This window comes from Athene cunicularia (assembly GCF_003259725.1).
Source record: "Athene cunicularia isolate RWA chromosome 5 unlocalized genomic scaffold, athCun1 chr5_part2, whole genome shotgun sequence".
NCBI classification, from domain to species: Eukaryota; Metazoa; Chordata; class Aves; order Strigiformes; family Strigidae; genus Athene; species Athene cunicularia.
Genome location: NW_020799102.1, coordinates 1,938,528 through 1,960,662, shown reverse-complemented (window position 1 = coordinate 1,960,662; position 22,135 = coordinate 1,938,528). Strand labels below are relative to the sequence as shown.

At 38.4% G+C, this 22,135-nt stretch overlaps 1 protein-coding gene and 1 long non-coding RNA gene across 3 annotated transcripts in view; one reads left to right on the top strand and one right to left on the bottom strand.

Annotated features, from left to right (window-relative positions):
* The window catches only part of DENND5A (DENN domain containing 5A), a 48,145-nt gene that overhangs the window by 3,735 nt on the left and 22,275 nt on the right, over nt 1-22,135 (bottom strand). Inside the window, exons 9-21 of one of the 2 annotated variants that reach the window (XM_026850223.1) lie at nt 20,313-20,420; nt 19,213-19,344; nt 17,457-17,609; nt 16,574-16,678; nt 14,271-14,355; nt 12,908-12,992; nt 7,797-7,918; nt 5,901-6,046; nt 5,209-5,327; nt 3,879-4,060; nt 2,943-3,025; nt 1,526-1,649; nt 335-503 (exon numbers count right to left, since the gene is read on the bottom strand). In XM_026850223.1, the coding sequence (XP_026706024.1) occupies nt 335-503; nt 1,526-1,649; nt 2,943-3,025; nt 3,879-4,060; nt 5,209-5,327; nt 5,901-6,046; nt 7,797-7,918; nt 12,908-12,992; nt 14,271-14,355; nt 16,574-16,678; nt 17,457-17,609; nt 19,213-19,344; nt 20,313-20,420 (1,613 nt within the window). Of the gene's footprint in view, nt 1-334; nt 504-1,525; nt 1,650-2,942; nt 3,026-3,878; nt 4,061-5,208; nt 5,328-5,900; nt 6,047-7,796; nt 7,919-11,769; nt 11,899-12,907; nt 12,993-14,270; nt 14,356-16,573; nt 16,679-17,456; nt 17,610-19,212; nt 19,345-20,312; nt 20,421-22,135 lie in introns of both variants that reach the window. The other variant, XM_026850222.1, reaches the window with a different exon arrangement.
* LOC113481000 lies at nt 4,067-10,258 on the top strand. Its single transcript, XR_003398585.1, has 3 exons — nt 4,067-4,662; nt 6,595-6,598; nt 10,248-10,258. It is a non-coding gene; the product is annotated as an uncharacterized LOC113481000 (long non-coding RNA).

The window sequence follows — 22,135 nt, the reverse complement described above, 5'->3', positions numbered from 1 at the left end:
CTGATGGATGGTTTTCTGTTTCTATCTTCTGACCTTGATAGCGGTACATGAGAGGGAGGCTATTCACACCAGCCTACTACCTGTCTCTCTTCATTCAGCTGCTCAGCTCTTTGGGATACTCACTTTTGTATCTCAGACTTCCCACATTTCACATGCCTAAGAACTCAGTCAGGGCATGGTTCCCTTGATCCTACTTTAGTTATGTCAAAGAACTGTATAAGTAATAGTCAAACTGCACAACCCAGCAGTTGTGTGGCTTTATCTTACTAATATCCAACATCCTTCTCATTTTATTAAAATATCAGTAACAACAACAATAGAAGTTTCTCTATACCTGGCTCCAAGACACACCAGCATCTGAAACTTGCCATCCTTCCCAATATTTCTAGGGGTGTTGTTGATAGCAGTGATAAAGCGACAGAAATTCCTGGCCCTTGTCTGCCAGTTCTCTTCTGGGACCATCTCATTCTGCTCAAGGGTCTCATAGTATGTTTGTGCTTTTTCTTAAAAGAATGGTGAGAGATAATTAAGTTTTATCAGTGCATATAGTAGCTCTAAAATATCTGAAATATCATTCTCCTGTGCTTGGAATAAAATAATTAGGCACTATGACCTTCAAATTTAGATGATTAAATTTTATACCACCTCAGTATAATGCCTGCCCTGTAAGCATGCTTACAAATCCATAAGGCTACCTGACAGTCATATCAGACTGTTGGCAAATCAGCATGAGTGTCTGCATCATGGAGGGGACAGTTAAAAGTTGAAAGGACTAGACTCAAAGCTCATCCATGAATTTCCTGAATGATTACATTTAAGCATTGCTTTTTTTGTTTGATTTAGTCCTGTGTTCCCCATGTGTAAAATTGGGATTCCACTTCCTTCTCTCTGAACAGTGCTAAAGCGGTTCTCGTATCTGCTGAATTTTGAGATGTTATGGTAAAATGATGACATAAGAAGAAGTCATGTCAAAGTACCTATTCAAAACACAGAAAAACACTATTAAAAATAAACCCTTTTCTAAAAGGTGTTTGTGTACTCAGTTGGTTTATTCAGCTCTGTGTTAAAGGATCTAGACCACCGTGTGAAAAATGTACGCTTATTACCCTTTTATTACAACATCTAGTAAGTACCAACAGCACTATATCCATCCATTGTGCTTTGTAAGGTAACTCAACCTCTTAAAAATGTGATTTATTGCTTTTACTATGCTCAATTAAGAACAAGGTTACCATATGTCAATTCACCACCTTAGTTAAACAATTCTTCCTCACTAAGAAATTTCGTTTTACACTATTACTGCTAGAAGGACAAAGTCCAGTTACTGTATTAAGTACAGTGTCAACTTGGCAGAAGACAGATGTTCTTTCTCTTAACAGTACGAGGAGATAAGAGCTCTTATGGCAATTCAGCTGCTGAGATGCCTCCAAGAAGCACGCTGTTCACACCAGCTGAGACACAGTGGCAATGATAAGGAACACAAATATATTTCAAAGACACAGACTCTGGTATGTCTTCCACTTACCTAAAAAGTCCCAAATAAAGACGTTTTTGAAGAGTCTCGGTGATTTAAATCCATGCTGAAACACTTGCTCAAGAGCTGAAACAAGTCCACTTTCTCCACACAGCAACAGTGTCAGACTGCCTCTCTGCCAAGCACACACAGAAAGCACATGCACTTATTCTCTCAGTTTGGAAGTCTGGGACACAAAAGTGTTTCATGCATCTATTACTCAAACCGGTTTTAAAACAAAGAGATGCCCAAAATTACAGTCTACTATCAAACAGTGGCCCCCAAAAGGATGGCCCTGTTCTCACAAGTCCTAAGCATTCAAAAAATGTGTTGACCTCTCTAAGAATGAGGCTGAAGAAAGCAGTCTCAGGGCCTCGTTATCATCAAATGAAGATGTGAAAAGGCAAGATAAAGATCATGAGCAAGTTTTACCTATAATAATGGCCACTGTACAGAAAATTAAGAAAATATTTTCCCCTTTTACTAAGTAATAAAGATCACAGGTCCAGTGCCTCAGACTGCTTGTCAAAAAAAACCCAAAAGTCAGTGCAATTTTTAAACCTCAGAAAAAAAATCAAATTCTTCTTTATATCATGATGATAGATAATATTTTGCAAAACCAGTGCATGACCACTTGAGATTACTGTGTAAATGTGATCATCAACCAGAATTATACCAGATATTAACTTGCCATGCTATACTGAACTTAGAAAAGACAGGTGCAGAAGGAATGGGAGGACCTATTTGTAAAAAATTAATGACTTTCAAGAGATACCCATACAAGAGCCAGCACTGCCCTACACCACCCTGGTTCACAAGGGCTGGATTGTAATGGTTAAGTTCGTTTCAGGAAATAACTGCTGTGTCAGTGAAGATGATTACACGTATAATATAGAAGTGTCTTTGAGTCTCTGAGAACACTTCTGCTCCACTTGGGGGGGGTGGGGTGAGGGGGGGTGTGTGTTTGGGTGTGAATCTATTTTGCTTCTCTTGTTTTGTTTTTTTTTAAAGTGGCCCATGGGTTTTCATGTTTTAAGTAGCAAAGATAATGAAAAACAGGCATAAAAAAGCCTACTTAGTTCTCAGTGTAGATGTAAAATGTCAGTTAATCCAGAAAAAACTAAACAGGAGGCAACGCTCTTGACAGTGGTACAGGTAGAATCCTTGGCAGAATTTGACTAAACACAATTGCCAATACCAGAATGTTTACCTTTAAATTAACAGAATGCTTCAGTTAGCAGTAAAACTGAGGTATTTGAGGATATACTATTCCAACAGTGTAGACTCAGGATCTCATTTTTACTCCACTTAAGGTATTTGTAAAGAGATGGGCTATTCATCCAGTTTAATTATTTCTGTTATATTCTCCAATGCTTACTAGTAAGGGTTTTAAGACAGGAGTACCACTACACAGACAAGTCCTCCTCACCTCCTTCTCTGGCTTGTGGAAATGCTTCACAATACCATTGACAGCTTCACCAATAGCTTCTTGTATCTGACCAGTATTTAACTCTGCAAAATAAAAAAATATATCCAGTCACTCTGTAACAGCTTTATAAACTGTACCTGTATGAGGGATAAAGCATACCACAGAAAAAGAAGCATGAACCAGTAAAATTTATGATGTTAGTGAAAAGGTGCTGGACTGTCCGTAATAGAAATCCAAGTTTACTTTTCTTTACTGTGGAGGAAGTAGAAATGGAGATTGTCTGGTTTTATATCGAAGTTAACACTGTGATGTTTCAACACAACAACAGCTGGGAAAGAGCTTTACATGTTAGGTGCATGTTCAGACCAGGGCCCAAAGCTAAAAAGGAGCTGTGCTTTTATTAGGATGACCAGATCTGGGCATCCTGGAAACGTTTCCTGTGACAGTTTCACTGTAAACCCAGGCATGCTTGGGAGCAAAGTAGCCACCTGATTTATCAGGGATAAGACAATCCCAGAACAGTGATCTCAACAGAAAATTGAAGTCCATGAACAGAAACCACTAGCAAGCTTTTTCATCCATGGATGAGAGACAGGACAGCAAATTTCTACCTTCCTCCATATCATTCATTCCACAGATTAGGGACAAGAACACAGAAAACACCACTAGGGCAGCTAAGCACTGGACCAGGAGTCCAGAGACATCTTCCTTCCATCCTTGGAGACTTTCAAAACTTGAGTAGGTAGAATAGATTGCTCGGGATTTTAATTTGGAAGTTAGCCAGACTCTAAGCAGGGAGTTGGACTAAGGAAGTTTCACAGGTCCTCTTCAAGCTACAGTTCTAAAATACAAGAAAACTTAGAGTTCTGTTTGCAAGCAGCTCTCCTCAGGCAATAATGCAGAACATTACAAGACAAGCCATCCCCCACCACTGACTTGGCTTATTGTTTGGCGATATAGTGACAAATCTTCTGATCATGCTTGGTGACTGCTGCAAAGGAGGGGTTCGGCACTGCCGCTCATCAACCTCAGTGTGGGAAGTCAGCAACTCTCCCACCAGGATCCTCTCCAAGCTGCCATCATCCATTCCCTTCCCAAGCCACCTTCCACAAGGAAACCTAAGAACATAAAGAATATGTGTGGATCAAGCACTTCAACACAGATTCAATTCCATGCCAAAGACTTCCCGCTGCAGTTGTATAAACTCCAAATTCTGCTAGTGTAGTTATTAGAAACACTCCACTCATCTACCAACAAGTAACAGTCTGGGGTTTGGCTTGTGCCAGCAGAGGGAGCAAAAGTAAAACAGCTTCTCAGTTCCAAGTTTGTGCTAAATGTTGCGCTGGATGATCAGCAAAGCGGTGGCAGATTTTGTTTTGTATCCTGTATGTAGCACATGATTTGAAGGCTGCAGAGGAAAAGAGGTAGAAGGTATTTCTACACACCAGATGGGTGGCGAAATACACCTGTGCTTTCACTGAATGTGTTACATAGCAGGCCAGCCACAAAAAGAACCCAGCCCCCAAACATATACTTAAATGCCAAAACACCAATATATCTACTGAAATTGGGATATTAAATCAGACACTAGAAAACACCCGTGCTCATCTGCTCATTATCACTTTCTATGAACCAATGTTGACATCAGTTTAATCAGCTTAGTCGGAAAACTGAACAGCATCCAAAAATAGAATATTGCCTCTTAATTACCAACAAACTGGTTGGACTCACCCACCAATTTGTCATCAACATAAGCCTGACAGTTTCTCTAAACAAAGGACAGGGCATCAAACTATGCAGTACCTAACACAAACAAATTTAATTCTTACTGTAAATCTTGTTCCTTTACTTTCATTATGCAAACACAGATTTCTAACACTCAAACTCTTGTGTTCAGAGGTCTCTCTGTAACACCTAGAGCATTCAGCCTTACTATAAAATACCACCTTGTATTTGGTAAGCAGCCAGCTCTAACTTGCTATTTCAGACAGATTATTTTGAAGATGCGCATGAGTCAACTCATCTCCTCCACCAATGTTTTGAGGCTGGACACAAGCACCTGCAAACTGAAAACTCTGTTTAATTCTGTAAGAATCATGACTTGTTTAATGCCAGAAGCCAAATGATCTTTCTATGCCTTCAGGCAGTGGCAGCTGTAGACACGGAGTCCCAGGAGGTAAGACCTTTCTAATCAAACAAGCCCTACTGTGCCAGCTCCCTGCAGAGATTCTACTTACCCAACATGAAATGTCAGGATGATACTTACTTGTAAGTATGCCCTGTTATTTCATTTCTGACCATAACATATTCCACCAGCCACTTGGCATACAGCCCTGAATTATCATGTCCTATTTGCACTGTGGTCAGTTTTCCCAAGTTCTGGCACTGCAAATTAAACAAAGAATTTGTCAGAGTAAACTGAAAGAAAGCAGCATGTTGGAGGAGCAAACTTAGAGAACATGCTCAGAGGGGGAATCAAATGTGGTTCTCCTTTTCTGACTTCATGATTGATTCTGGGCTTTTTAAGGGTAGGTTGCTTTATTTGGTTTTGTTTGCTTCGTTTTGTTAAATACTATTTTGATCAGCAGCGAGAACATCAGTTGAACTAGATTTTTCAATTAAATTTTACCCAATGTATGCGCACACACACAAAAATCAGAGCAGAATCACTTCCTTGTTTCCAGTAGAACATAAGACACCTCCCACCGTTACAGCACAAAGCTGTAACATAAAGACACTCTTTGTCCATCCTTGCACTAAGGATTTGTCAAGTCATTTCGCTCTGCATGCTATTAAAGATAAATTACATTTTCTACATCCAGTCAGTCACAGGAAGTTTGTGACAAACCACACAGACTAAGGACATGAAGTGTATAGCAAGATGGTACAGCAAGGGGAGAATTTACAACGGAACAAACAGAACATCCAAAGCATTTTTTTGTATGAAGCAGTACAAACCTCAAAAGTCATTTCTAATATATTCCTGGGAATCTGCAGGACTCCTGTTTCACCCAGTTCTCCAGAGATACAGATCCAAGGATTGGCTGTAAACATCGAGCCGCCAAGTTTCTTGCTAGGAACAATCAATATATGGTATGGTATCACTGCAAACACAAGAAGAAATAACACTTCAAAAATAAGGAAGGATAATTGTGTAACCTCTTTAAGGAAGAGGGGGGAAAAAATAAGTCATAAAATAATACTGCACTACCATGAAATGTGAAAACAACTTCAGAGCTCCTATTTAATCATGCTAACACCTGCACACTAAGCACTGACTGACAATCAAGAAGTGTACACATAGCAGTTTATAAGAAGCAGAGCTGATAGCAAAACACTGTCAAGTGGATGGAATAGTGCCTCGATACAGGTATAATTACGAACCAAAGTCTTTGTTTGCAGGGCTTGCTTGCAGCAGCATTCACTACTGTGGCTGAACAAATTCAGTGAAAATATATTATAAGGCTGTCAGTTTCTCTGTACCACATTGCTCTTAGCTATGCTAACTGTAAGATTTCTTGATTTAAAAGAAAAAAAAATCTTCCCCTCTAACTGACAACACACATGCTCAAATGCTTTCTGGTCCCCTGGTTTACTGGAGATTAATTCAACAGAGTATCACCTGAGTTATAGCCCCTCTCTGACTCAGGAGGCATGTGCTCCTGAGGAAATGCATGTGCTCTTCAATTGCTTAGCATCTCATGCACAGCCCCCTATTAACCAAACTTCTATAACAAAATCCAATTATCTGAATGGTCATTGTGTTTCTTGGCGATCTGCCCCTCTTTTATAGTGCATAAATGGATTACAGTTAGGGCTTTTCAGCTGAGGCATTTAATACCTTTCTCCCTCAAAGTCTCTTCAGCTGTCAGTGCCCTCAAGAAAGCATTTGGTGGTTGGATATTCTTAAAAGCTTGATGCTCTAGCATTTAAGAATGAATTAAAATGTTTCCCTTTTTATTTTCTGTGCTGATAGTCTTAAACTAAGTGACAATTTAACTGCATCTAGCAGACCAGATTTTAGTGTTGTGCAGAACTTGCCCACAAGACCAAAACCTATTTTGCTTAAACATCCGCTTGCCTTGTTTTTCATACACACAAATACAATCATAACATACCATTAAGGGCAGCTTCTACCATGGGGCCAGAGGGATTCTTTCACACACCCTCACCCCTATTTCATAAGCCTTGCTGAAGTCTTTCCTTATTCTGCCTTACAAGTGAGGTCCCGTGGCAGCAGGCACATAAATGCATGAGAATTCTGCAACACATTTAAGCATCAGTAACATCAGGGCAAAAGTTTCTCTAGGGCTTTTTTTTTTTTTTTTTTTTTTTTTTTTTAAAAAAAAAAAAAAAAAAAAAAAAAAGACAAGAGTATTTTAATGTGTTGCAGAATTCTGATGCAGCCCTCAAGGGCATTTCATTGTTATCCCAAGCTCACAGACAGGCATGCAGCAAAGTAGGCTGAGCATGAAAAAGGGAAAGGTTTTTTTGTTTTCTTTTTAATTCCTAGCATGTGTTAATGTTCTTACCTTGACAACGAACAATCCATACTGCTCTTGTTTAGTATGATGCAAACAAGCCCACCACAAAATTTTCTGTGGAGAACTATCCCCCAACTAAAAGGATTAAAGCTGCATATTTTACCAAGTTAGATATGAAAGCCTTTAGTGACAAAAGACACTACCCTCCATCAGAAAGGATCATAGAAATGTTGTTACAGCATACACAGATGGATACCAGGAAGAAAGCAGAACAATTACATTAAGGCATGTTGCTCAGAGATGTTTACAATTCTGGATGAGGACTCAACCAAATCTGGAAATCAGAGTTCCAGGAAAAGCAAATACTTACAGATTGTTGTGAAAACATTGGTAAAGCAAAAGTAATCAACAGCATTGAATGACAGGAGATGATATAGGAATTGTTCTTTCTCATCATCACAGCGGAGGAACGCATAACGCTTGTAGAGTTTTCTGACAAAGTAAAACAAATAATCTGTCATAGTAACAAGATGCTTTCAGTGAAATGTTTTCTATTGTGCATATTTATTAGGTAAACTATGAGGAATATGCAAGCTATTACAAATGACAAGTGATACTGGTAGAGCCAAAAGTATTTAACGTGCCAAGATATGTCGACACTCTGCAAGCCTGAAGTCTCCCGATTGCATCAGTCCAATACTTCACATTATTTACCCCCTTTTGAAAGTAAGACGTGACGTGGTCTAAGGGTCTTCTCCCACCCAAAAATACCCCAAAAGATGGAAAAAGAAATTTTGTATTTTCTTGGAAAAAAAACCTCTGACTTCCTCTGGTCATATAAAATGACAGAACTGAAGTAAAGAGACTCCTCATAAGTGACTTCCAAGCAGATGGTGCCATGGGAGAGTCCTCCAGCACATGACATAAGACAGAAGACTGTTTTAAAAGGACATTAGAGCAAACAGTGGGGCTATCTGCTTGTATTGGGTTATGGGTGATAACCCAGGTCCTACAACAACTCACACACTAAGCTAGGGAATAGCTTCAGTGTTGACATTACTCAGCTCCTGAAATAACCAAAATCATAGGCATGCAAAGGTGGCCTAAAGTCCTACTGTTCCCTTTTACTGGGTTGCAAACTCTTTGCTAGGACTGCAGTAACACACAGAACTGTGACTCCTTTTAAAGTGGAAATATCAAAAGATGTAGCTCAGTAGCCTTCTCTCATTAGTGGAAAGACTAACATCTGTGTAGAAGAATGCACTGTAACCAGAAGCAATCTTATATACTTACTGGAATTACTCAAACACATTAGAGAATATAATACTGCAAGACTTGCAACTGAGAAACCTTTGAAAGAATTTATACCCTCAACCTTTTCAAGTGCAAATCTGGACTGGAAAATATTCTTAAAGTTACTCCCTTGTATGTAGCAATCACCACTACTTTTGTTAATTATGCAACCAATAAGTAATACCAGTGTTGGTGCACAATCATAAAAGAAGAGCATGCCAAAATACATCAAAATCCAACTGACACTAGAGGAATATTCAAAACCATCACAAATGTATGAATTAGGTATTAGACACGCTGACACAGCCATGGATAGACAGGTTGTTCCTGCCAGGGGTCATCCTGACAACTCCCTTCAATTTCAGATATCAATTACAAAAAAGTAAGTGACTCACAAGCCAGAAATCTGCAAAACAAATCAATGAGGATTAACACACACACATATTCTCACATAACAAACATAACACTAGAGACTGACAGGAAATGTTCAATGGAAATAAAGATCCTGAGCCTTAAATCAACATAACCTGGCTGTGGCCACAGGAGTAGCAAACCCACAAAGGTCTCACAGGTGACTGTGTCCATGTTTCATTTGAACAATATGAACCACATGTTTAGACAGCCTGTCCACAAGGGTATGTGCTGTCCTGCCCACTCTAAGTGTAAGATTTCTCACTTTACTTGTGCACATAAAGGTCTCAGGGGAGCAAAGCTATGTGATTTCCTTCTGTTCCCTAACTCTAGTCCCTTTGCAGACTAGAAAGAGACCATACATGTTTCACTTTTCTTATATTTTTTAGCAAATGCTAAGTGAAGTGAGTGGGTTAAATTCAAATATCTAACAGTTGCTTCAAAAGAGAACACCACACAATCACATTAACTGCAAAATGGCAGAAGTTGCACAATTATTTCTAGTACCTCACTGAACTTGGCGGTGTTCCTCTAAAAACAAATGGAGCACACTTCAAATCCATGCTGCCTAGAACACCGTTCTTTTAGAAGGATACCTAAACATGCAGCACAAAGCACAAGGGATTATGAAAAATTTATGTCATTCCTATGCAAATTGTTTCTTTGCTTGCCACTTTGATATTAAACATATTTTTGCTGCTGTGTCACTCTGTTCTAGAGAATGAGAATCTGTCTGATAGACCAACAGTACACTGGCCAGTGTTAAGAGTTGGGTTTTTTTCCTTCTCTTTTGGGGGGGACATGGAGAGTGTGGTCATGTGTGGAAAGTCCTCTCACAGGGCTTGTCCTGCATGGGACAAGCACTGCCAAACTGAACGTGATCTGGACTGTTGACTTCACTGGGAGGCTTAACCTTAATTTAGATACAGCCAGATTTATTAGCTGTCTTCACTTTGTCCTTCAGCTTTGCCTTGTTTGCTGTTGGAAGGCCACACATTCATCAGGAAGTCCAACTTAATTCAATACAAGGCAAACCTCAAATAATTAACAGTTGGGCTTTGGGAGGATTGGGGGAAGACACTTATTGGAAGGTGGTGTTAGTGGGAGGAGAGAAAAGGAAGAGTAGACAGAATAGGTTAAGCTGTCTCCAGAAAGAAGTCTTCAATTAAAGCTAATGATGATTACTAGGGCCCATACATGAAAACTTTTCATTTCCACACAGTGAACAGTATATCCAACCTTATTAACAATACATTTTTTTCCTGCAGAGATTACACTAAATAAACCTCAAATTGCTAGTCCTGAAACAATTAGTATTACATATGGCCTGTACCCCAATCTGGGCAACTACTTACAAAAGAATTATTTATGTTTACAGAGATAATATAGTGCACATGTGTTCTGGACATCACCAAATAGGTCCTTGTGCTGAGCACTTCTTTTGCCTTTGAAGATGTGTACTTATGAGAAGCACTAGCACAGAGTACTTTGACAGAGTTTAAGCCAGCAGTATTTGGAACTCTCTACCAGTTCAAGCCTTCAGTTTTCACTCACATCCCCCTCCCCCTCATACTTTATATACTTCTCCCATTTTCTTCCTATAGTACAATTATTCTTTAAAGACAGTGTTTTGGGTCTCAATGGTTGGAATTTCTGTATATGAAGTCATAAAAAAATTAACAAAGAATTGAAAATTACATACTTTGAAATGTTTAGGAGAAGTAATAAAAACAAAAAATGGATCATAATAGCAAGTATTTGTCTATTACAAAAGCAATTCACCTTATATGCTTAAGTAGGCTATAAATGCAAAACCTTTACTGTGTAGGAGAGAACAAAGCTGAGACACTGTCAGCTTGATCTAGAGATGTGGACAATCGTGCTCTGAAAGATTTAGATGGAAGATTTCACAAGATTACCAGATCTCATCTTGATCTTATTGCCTCAAAATGAGATGCAAGGACTAATCATCACAGCCATCCTAGTCACCTTCAAGGTATCCTGTATACCACCACTCATCTTTCTTAAAAATTAACTTCTGGTGTGGTTTATCTACATTATTTTACACGGTATTGAAAGGAGTTACATGAATGTCCAGGATTTGAAGACAGAAGTGAGAAGCTAAGGAACAGACACTCTGAGACACACTAAGCAGAACCACAGAAGCACATCTAAATGTGCCTTTACTTCATACTCTTCATATGGTGACAGAGCTGCAACAGGACCGAAGCTGCACTTTGCCATGCATTGCAAAAACACACAAACAATCCAAGGAAAACAAAATATCCCACAGTTAAAGAAAGGGAGTCAATACAAAAAGCTTGACTCAGCAAAGTAATGGCATTTGAACTTACACCCCATTTCATTTCATCCCTAGCAGTTTTTGAAGATTTCACCTCAAAGTCGCAGTCTATACAGACAGAACTGATTCTGTATCTGAAGAACCCCAGCACTGAATTATAATTCCCAAGTAAGAGCTCATACACAGTACAGAGATACACTTGGAAGGCTATTTTGTTCTATTCCTTTTGCACACTGCTAAGCAGATGGAAGAACAGGCACTTCTGAGGTTTTAAAGTCAAACAACTAAACAGGTTTAATTTTTTTTTTAAAGCTTTGCCCAAGATAAACCACCTTACTTTGTGAGTTCATGATCTGAAAGCAGCTGTTTTAGATGCCTAGAGAGCAACTTCTTTTCCATAGAGAGACGAACCCAGGCTCTGGCCTTGCCAACATCTGTTTTGATCTCACTAATGTTCTGGATATGCCTGGGAGGGGAAAAAAAAAAAAAAAAAAAAAAAGAGACACGGCCCAATATTTTCAGAGTGTGACAGCTCTTTTGAACCAAGCTAGGCTGAAGAAGTAATTTTGTCAAGAATGCAAAATATCAGGCAAACTACTGGAAAGAGACACGATCACCTTAATATTCAGCGCTATCTAAATTCCTTGCATATCTAGCTCAAAAAGAATAAGAGCCTGAAAAGGAAATATCTGCAATGCAGTGCCCTATTTACAAAATTCTAAACCAGTCCCATTGCCTCACATGATTTAAGAATCATTTTGGACCTTATCACTGCAATATTTATGGCTGAGTGCTTTGGAAAATTAAATACTGTCTTTGCATGCTCAGTAGTAGCCTTTCTTGCATACAGGACACAAATGGTACATTGTAGAAGGACAAGTATGCTCCCTGAAAATCCTCAATTCACTCCTCCCTACTGAAAAAATTAGATGTTGGTAAGGAAAAAGCAGGGGAAAAAAATCTTTTCAAATTCAATTCAGACGTTCTGCATTTTTTTTTGGATGTACTGAAAAGAAGGCATTGAGCAGAAGTTATAGTTTTATTCACCCTACAGTACTCAATGTTAGATAAACCCATTCTTTAGATCAAAAAAGTTCTTTAAACTTCACCAAGAAGCAACAATGAGCTCAGAGCTACGCAACTAACTTGGCAATGACTGGGAAAATACATACACTACCACCCACATCTCTGTGAAAATAAAACAATACAGAATACTTTAAAAAGATTAAAACTGTGTCAGGGTATTTCTATAAGCTAGTAGCTGTGCCAGTACAAAAGCTCCTCAGTATGAAACATGTTTTTGTAAAGGTCAGTGAAAATGTTGCACTACATACTTTTAAAAAGTTCATCAGGTTCCTTCCCCACACCCCTCTCCTGCTGTATGAAACAGACATTTCTGTATGGTACACATTATAGAGAAACAAGTATGCAAATCTCATGGATTTTCTGTGGTGGTTTTAATAGCTTAAACTCACCTCATATCCTGGATGAGAGAGATTCTAAGAGGTGACATGGCTGGACTGCTATCAGACTTTCTCCTTTCTGAATCAAGAAGTATTCCTAGATTCAGAAGAACAGAATTTCTTGTTAGTAGAAATCCATCTAAAGATTTTAAAATCTATAAAAAAAAAGAAGGTGAATTAACACCAACCTGCACTCTTCCTTTACTGGTAATTCACTGCTTTGTGAAGACATATTTGCACTTCAAATGACATAAAAATCTAACATGCTACACAGATGGTTATGCAGATCAGCACACACTGAGCATTAACACATTAATGAGCTTAAGATTCGGCTGAAATTGGTACATCAAATGGCTTAAGTCATATACCACTCAAGTATTATTTCCTAAAGAGTACCCCATCTTCTTTCTGTGTAGTAAAATTGACTGGCACAGTTCACACCAGAAAAGACTGCTCAACATGTTTTACTTAGTACAGCACACATCATATGCTTAACTAATCTACCACTTTGCACACTCCTCTGACAGTACTACTTTTAAAAATAGTACATTTTGGGGTCTTTAAGCAATATTATTACTCATCTTTCAAATTCCACTCTGGAATCAAGTTGTATATTGAATACAGTCCCTGCCCTCAACCCCAAATTAGAAAGTACAAAACTGATTGTAACTTCAGTCTGATATGTAAATCACTATGAACCAAATCTTTGGTTTTGATTGCTTACAGGACATCGTGCATGTTAATAATGCTCAGCTCTGTCTACAGCAACTCTAAAAAAAAAAAAAAAAAAAAGTTATACACTATGCCCTCATCTGAAACAAGTACTGTTTAAAAATTACAATAACCTTAGAAACTGATTATCAGTGGATGTTATGTACAATATTAATTATACTGCAACACTTGATATAACAAAAATGAAAATATGTTTCTTCGGTATTTTATGTATTTTTTTAAATGTCTTTTTCTTTTAAACAATAAGCTTACTGTTCAGTTGTTTTTCAAGACAGAATGTAAAACTTCAGGACGTTCAGTACAATTTTATATGCTTGTACTTGTTTTCCACCTCTACCCATAACATATGCTTTGGTGGTCATGCAGTGACTAGGTGTCATTTGAAGGATGGTATATCAAAGCAATCCATTTTAAAGCCTGTCTTTGAAACATCATATATTGCCCAACAAACCCAAACAAGTTTATTTTTCACAAAATATATTGAGACAATATAACAGGTCCATATTAATTCTGTAGCAGACAGAATACTTGATTCAGTTATACTGACTGAAGGATATTTCCAAGGAAACAATCTCTGCATGGTGCAAATCTGCAGGCTGCTCTTATACATATTTTATCATCTTCTAGCAGAAGCCAATCTTACCTGAGGTACTGAAGCTGCCTGATGTAGTTTTTCTCTGTCTGTTTTCTAAATAATGTAACAGATGAGACCACAAAGCAGACTTTCCCTAAAATTTAAAAAAAAAAAAGCAATTACTATCAGCTGAATTTAAAAAAAAATAAAATAGTTCAAATGATCACTGGAAGTATCAACCATAACAAAAACTTGTTTTAAATATGTTTCTCCCTATAAAGTCATTGGTAAAACTCAAAAATGAGACACAAGTTGGAGGTGCTCAGGAGCTGTAAAGAGGTTGAGAAAGAAAAGCAGGAGTCAAGCTATGGCGATCTAATGATTCTGGTAACAGGAAAAAGGCAATTGAACTTCATTCCTCACAGTTCATAAACATAACAAGAAAACATTTAAAGGCTTCTAAAACACTATGTGCAGTAGAGTTCTAATTCTGAGGCTGTAACCTGTACTATGTGTCTTTCCCTCCCTGCCTCTTCAGCAGTGAAATGATGAGAGATACAGAGCCAGCCTGAGCAAACCATCTTACACGCAGAGCAAGTCTTATGCACCTGTACCCTTCGGGGTAATTCAGGGCTACAGGTCATGCTGTCAGTTTTTAGAACCTCAAAAGATCCCCCTCAATTTTATCAGGCAAAGGACTTGGATAATCACACAGTAAGACAACCCAAAACATGAGCAGGACAATGAAAGCTTATCAACGAGAACACTCCACCACCACCCATTATAAAACCAACTTGTGTTAAAATTTGGAATGCAGTATTTAGGCCAAGATAAATCCTTCAAATGATGTTAAAAGGTGCACCTTTCTCATTGCATTGCTTTCTTAAACCTCTGGTGCCTTAAAGCAGAGTGTGAGGGAATCTTTCGCTGGCAAACTAAAAAGATTTTTAGATCCATCCTAAAATATTCTGCATGGTAAACCAAAACCTTGTAAAGCCACAGAAAGGCAGCAGTAATTGAAGAGGGGCTCTGCAGCACATTAACTGGAATCACTTACAGAGAAAATTAGTTAGTATTACTACATCTTCCTAAATTATTGTAAAGATTTAGCAATTCTGCATTTCAGAAAAGCAGTCGTATTATAAGCCATATTTTTATTTACAACTTTGTGCAGAAAGAAACCATAACACAACAGTTGTCAATTCAGCACTATCAATGTCATCTAAAATCATGTGTCTTCCTCAAGATGTAGTAACTATGGTTCAACTCTGAAATATTTTTTTAGAAACCTATCTTTAAAAAAAATAAATCTCTAAACACTTTAATCCTATAGCTCACTATAGTTGACCAAAGAACTAATGACCATGAGGGATTATTGCAGAAGTGGTATGCCTCCAGAATATAAAGCCTAGAGTGTCTGCAACATCTGTGTTGATATTAAAAACATGTATTCAGTGGTGAAGATATAAAAAAAATCCAGAGAAGCTCAATGCCTCATGTGTGTACCTGACAGATCCAACATGAAAAGCCAAAATTGCAAGTCATATAAAAACATAAAAAGAAAGCATGAAAAATATCAACCAGAGAACAGTTACATCCAAAACGGCATTTCTCTCGATAAACACACACATGCACACAGTCTGGTGTTCAGCAACTAGCTGTCATGGCAAGGAAAACTGCAACAGATCACATAAAGCAGCAAACAAAGGATCCTGCAGCAAATAGATGTCAACAACCATGATGAATGTAAGAATTCAGGCAGTACATATCTGCCCAATTCCTTTACCATCATATTACTCTCCTTTAACTCCACCAAATAGCAATGATGATGCAAGCTGCAATCTCTAAGGGAAAGGAAGACAGCCTAAGGAAAGCAGTAGGACAGAGAACAGGCAAGGGAATAACCAAGGCCTTCTGAAAGTTCAGACTACTTCAGTCATTAGACCCTACATCCAACAACTTTCCAGCATTGCTCTGGGCAAAGGAAGGTGTGGATTCACTGCACATAGAAGAATCAGTAGGTAGCAAACACAGGTCTATCAGGGTTCATCAGCAGGGAAGAGGTAAAGCAGGGATTGGTGGAAGGAAAGCCATCCTCATTACTATGGTCAATTGAGAAAGAAGAGTCTTCCTTGGGTCATTATTGAAAAATACCATAAAATCAATGTATAAAACAGCAGACTTTTGCATATTTAATAAAGGCCAGAGCACACAGAGAATTGGTGGGGCTTTTTTTTCTTTTTTTAAACTGTAGATCATAATATGAGATGCACTGCACTTCCTCCATCAGGCCTCTATTATATTCCACCACTCTATTTATTCCACCATTCAGCACTGTTTGCCAACATCTGCAATCAATCCAAAGCATTAACCTTATGTAGGGTTGGCCGTCTGGTGCTCTGAAAGGCCCAAATCTGAGTTGAAGCAGAGTATACTGATGCTCTGTCTTCTAAGACGAAAGCAGTACAGCTTCTATCCTAAGTGATATACAAGAGGGAAGGGAGAGAATCACATGATAAATCTTCACATAGAGAACTGCTTGGGTGCTGGGAACAGAGATACTGAATTACTGTTATCTGGATTACATACATTTATTCTGCACATTCTTTTAATAAAGTTATCTTAACTGTCCTTGCTATTCCTTTGTACAAAGAAAGAGGAAAGGATAAAGGCCTTCCAAACTCCATCTAGTCCCACAAGTGACTCCAAACAGAGAAGCACCACAAACAATTATTAATTTCATACAAAACCCAACACCTCTAACTAGCGATCTTGTAAATATCACTTAACCATCCTTACATCATTCAGGAAGAACCAAAATAGCAAGGGTTTTACTCTACATTATCCTTCAAGAAAACAAATTCCCCATACCATATCCCATTGACAGCACATGTAGCATATTGCCTTACAGCCTATGCAACTTCATTAATCAAAGTACTAAGAATACAGAAATAGTTTTATTTACCATCCTATTACAAAAAAAAAAAAAACAGGTTAAATGAAAAGAAAATCTTCCAAGAAGACATCTGTGGAACACATCTGCATGTGCACTTGCACATACTTCAGAGCAAAAAGTGGAGACAGACAAGTGAGCAGTAACTGACATAAAAAAGGCTGGGGCACGGGGTGTGGACACAAGTATTTTAACATATCTATGTACACACAAAAGGTATCCTCTGAAAGTCGAGGGAAGAAGAGTATAACATGACTTAAGGCAAGTGCACTCTGCAACATACAGGAATATTTGTTCCTCACCTGTTTGACTTGCAGACCGTGGCTCCATATCCTTTCTAAGAGGTCACACAGACTGGCTATCAGGGTATTCTCTTCTACGCCTGTGATATTCACTTCACCATGACCTAGCTCCACAGCTTCTCGACCCATTTTTTCAACCAACATCCTCTTGGTCTCAAAAAGAACAAGGCAAAAGAGAGTTAATTCTTTCCTCAGGAACTTCCAAAAATCACTTACCACTTTTTAAATAATCAACAAGGAAGCACATGAGAGCAAAGATTTGGCAGAAAATCTGGGTGTACACAGTATTTCTGAAATTAGTGCAGGACTGCATTTGTTTTATCCCTGTTTTTCAAGCCATGGCAGCACCAGTGTTGATCACTTCAGAGCCCCATCCATCCATCTTTCTAACAAGGGGCTTGCAAACAGGCATATAAGCCTCCACAGAGTAACCCCAACAGAGGGAACAGCAGGCCACACACTGACAAGCTCAAAGCCTAGCAGCAAGGCCCTACAACACAGGACTTGGGTGTTTCTGAAGCCTGGTGAGTGCTGAACCGGGAGCAGTATGCTGTATCTGCCTCCTCCCAGGGGAGGTGAATGTGCACAAGTGCTGTGAGACCCTGTTCTGTCAGAAGGGCATGTGCACTTAAACCAAATCCATTCTGGAGTGCATCTCTCCAGTTTCACGATGAGCCACATTCTCCTAAATCGTGCACAATTTCATACTGAACAACAATGCTCTCAACACCTCTTGAAGTACAGTCTCCCAGCCACAATATATTCATCATATAGCTATTTGGAAGGAAAAATTACTTAATGAATCATTTCTGCTTATTTCTTACATATTTTTTCATCTTGTTGCTATTCTAGAGTAGCTCTCAAATGAGTAGTACTCCCTTAGGCAGAGTCTTAGTTGAGATGAACTCCAAGTTAAGTCTCTAGCTTCTGCTCCTCCTCACCTGCCCTGATAATTTCTCTCTCTGCTAACAGCATGCTCACTACATTCACTAGAGTTGCATTCCCACAGTGAAAGAGCCAAGTCTATCTTCAAGGATTTTCACCATCGTATGTCTCTAAGTGAAGAGGATTATTTGGACAGTTTCATACATACAGAAAACTGAAATAAGAAGTAGGTGCACATATTAAACATGGTTTTACAGAAGTTGTATACAACTGCTATATTACCTCCCCGACTTCAGGCAAGAATGTGTCTATTTGGTAATTATCCTCTTTACTGTGTTTATATAATATAAACATCAGCGTTTAATTCAAATTAATATATTGTCAAATATATACTGGTAAAGCATGTCTACAAACTAATGCCAAATTTCTTTAAGTGCTTGAAAACTTACATTTCAGTAGTTTGTTAACCCACTTCCTTTAGTTACAAGAAAAGTTCTTGCATCTTCACCACAACCTCCTCTTTTGGAATATTCATTCTTGTTGCAATAGTATAGTCTCATTAGTGATAACTGAAATATGCCACAATAGACATGGGCAGCAGAATGATAAAGACCTATCAGAATATTCGCCTTCTTTCTATCACTTTATAATAAATCTGCTTGCAGGTTTCCACTCCTTGCAGAATTTCTAAATCTCTTCATGAATTTCTCACTAGCATGAAAAAATCTTCATATGGATACCATGCAAAAATCTTTATAGGGATAAAGCAGAAACAGATGGTGGAAGAGGGGGGTTCAAACATATTTCCCAAGAAATGGTCTATAAAGCATGGAAACGAGGTATAAAAGAACAGAATTATTCTCTATATTACCTTATTTCGGCATTCCTTCAACAAGCCTTCTACAAACTTCCAGTTTGTTTGTGCGATTACGGATGGAGAGAGGTTAGACAGTTTGGGCTGCCGAATGGTGCTGCCCAGATTCCTGGCTTCCTGGATATACTTCTGTATTGGGGTACAAAGTTGAGAAATACAGATAAAAATGCAGGTGAGACTACTTTGCCAAGAGAAAGGGTAAATGTATCATTATAAGCCACCCCCCTGCGCAACAAGGAGGAAAGGATCACATCCTCTTTCAGAAAAGGGCCCTTTTTACATCTAGCATTATATCTGGCTGAGACACTTAAGGTACTATTTCACTGGAGGTCAAATCCCTATTTATGTTGTCTATCTAGTATTAGAACACACATTGCTGAATAACAAAAACAATACAAACTGCCAAGGCTATTTAGATGCATAGAGAGTCAATTACTCCCTCCACCACTGAGAACTGTCTTGTTATTTTTTTCATGTAAAATGAAAGTTTGTAATAATTACCCAGACCAAGACTATTCAAAAGGCAGACTGATCTACACAGGGACTGCAAGAAAACTTTGCCCAGAGCTTGCCAACATCTGAGATCTCTGCTGTGCCCTGCATTCCTGCAGATCTCCTGTCTCTCACCCACCCTCCCAGTCTCTCAGGAAGCAGCTGCAAAATGCTAACAGCTCTCAGATGTGAAACATCTGCATTTGAGAGCTTTTCTGCTCCTGTTACTGCCATCAAGGAGTTGCCATTGTTTTCACCTCAGAGACAAGAATAATGACAAATGTTTTGCAAGCCAGGTGATCACAGATTGGTTGGGGCACAGCTAACTGAATAACTAATAAAGTCCTGTACAGGCACTGACAGAATACTCAGGATTAGTACACATTTGAGATTGACAGGTAACTTCTCTAGCTTACACTGAAATAATGACCAACTGAAAAGTCATTGAAGAGACAGATTTGTCAAACATGCTATGATCTCTGCAAAGAGGGGAAACCACAGCTTCTCCATCAGCCTTGCACTAAAGAGCTATGGTATATACATTTAACTATGCATCTTTAATCAATGTAATCTATGATTACAGACATATTATGCATTGGACATACCAGATAACGCTCTGACACAGATTTTATAGAGGGCATGAAGGGCCAATCATGCTGGTCCCAGTCTAAACACAACTGCAACTGAAGCTCTGACATGGAAAAGTCCAAGTGCTGGCAGGACAAGTTGATAGCAAAAAGCCAAGCAGACCATGTAAAGTGAAAGTGGTAAGCACATATGAAGTAACAAAAGCAAGCATGCAAAACAGAAAAGGAAAAGAGTGAATACATAAGAGAATGCAAAACTCCCAAGCATTCAACATAAAAATTAATTCATAAGTAATGAATCTGAAAGGAAAAAAAGAAAAGATGGTGTTCAGTCACTGGATTGGTGTAAACTCTGCCCTCCACTGGGCACACATATTTGCAAGTTAAAAGCCACTATGTTTAATTCCACATTTTTGTTGGCTGCCTCAAAGCTTCAATTTGTCTAAAACTCACAACACTGCACTTTGAAACCACTGCCTCCTGCTCAGCCTGATCCCCAGCATTCATCTCAGAAGGGCTCCCTACCCATTCTTTCAAACTTAATAGGAAAGTCTCTCATTCATTTTCCTGGGAGAGGGGATTAGCATTCCATCAGTATTATGTAATCAAAAAGGTACAGCATGAAACCCTAACACACCAGCACAGCTTAAACTGGCAGTTAATACCCTCACCTGAGCATGTATTTGTAATTTTTATTCCTCAGAAATTATTTGCCTCATGTGACAGAATAATTCCTATAGGATAATCAACTTGTGAAATTAGTTAAAAAACAGAAGAGATAAACAAAACCAGAAACTAAAAGGTAGATTTTTGCCTTTGTACATAACTGGTATCTCAGAAGTTTACATGTGCTAAAATAAACAATTGTTAAAAGCAATGCTGAGGTTACAAATCAACTACTCTTCACTTCTGTTACTTCCAAGTAAAAAGTACTTTAGAGTTATCTGAGTGTAGGGAACATGTCAAAGACAGAAACTACTCATAGTTTTTTTTTATTATGCAAACATTCTTCTATTACATGGTTATGGATGACATAGTTGACACTATACTTCAACAGAAGTTTAACAAACCAGTAAGAAAATTCTGGAAATGAGTACACTGAAAGGCAATTAAACTCATCGCTACCATAAAAGAATTAATTGGACAGACAAAGATATTTGATTTGACAACACTATCCTAACAGACACAAGACTACTTCAAAATTCTAAATGAAGCTTTTCTGAAGATATTTACAAAGGCAAAAGAATATTGTCTTCAGTGAACCACATACATTTAAACAAAAGTAAATCTCTGGTGTTACTAAAAAAAATTAATTGTGAAATTTTAAGCTAGACTATTCTTGGAAGTTACTTGTGCTTCAATGCCCAGTGTAACAGTTTTCAGTCTGTATCACACAAATCAGAAACTGTACTGTACATCACCCAGATTTTTCAAACACAAAGAATAACTGTGTCAGCTGTAGAAGCACTGGTGAGAGAAGTTATCAGTTCAGACGGTGGGTAAATCAGCATCAGACTGTGCTGTGTAAAAACAGGCAGACGCAAACCTGACGGGATGGGTGGGGTTCACATTCCCACCTTAGCGTGAGGTTGTGTGTCGATTTGCCACTCTAAGACTTCTTTTATGGTCTACAGAAGAAAAACAGGCAACTCCAAAAGGCAATGCTTCTGATTTCACAATGAAATTAATCATGTTCTGGAGGTGGTTATCTTTCCTCCTACCTTTCTTCCATCAAATATACAAAAGCAGGTCAGGGTGACTAAGTTATTTAGAGACATCATTTAGGAAATAGATGGCTAAAAACTGTTAAGATCAATTCCCCCCTTACCCCCTACTCCTCT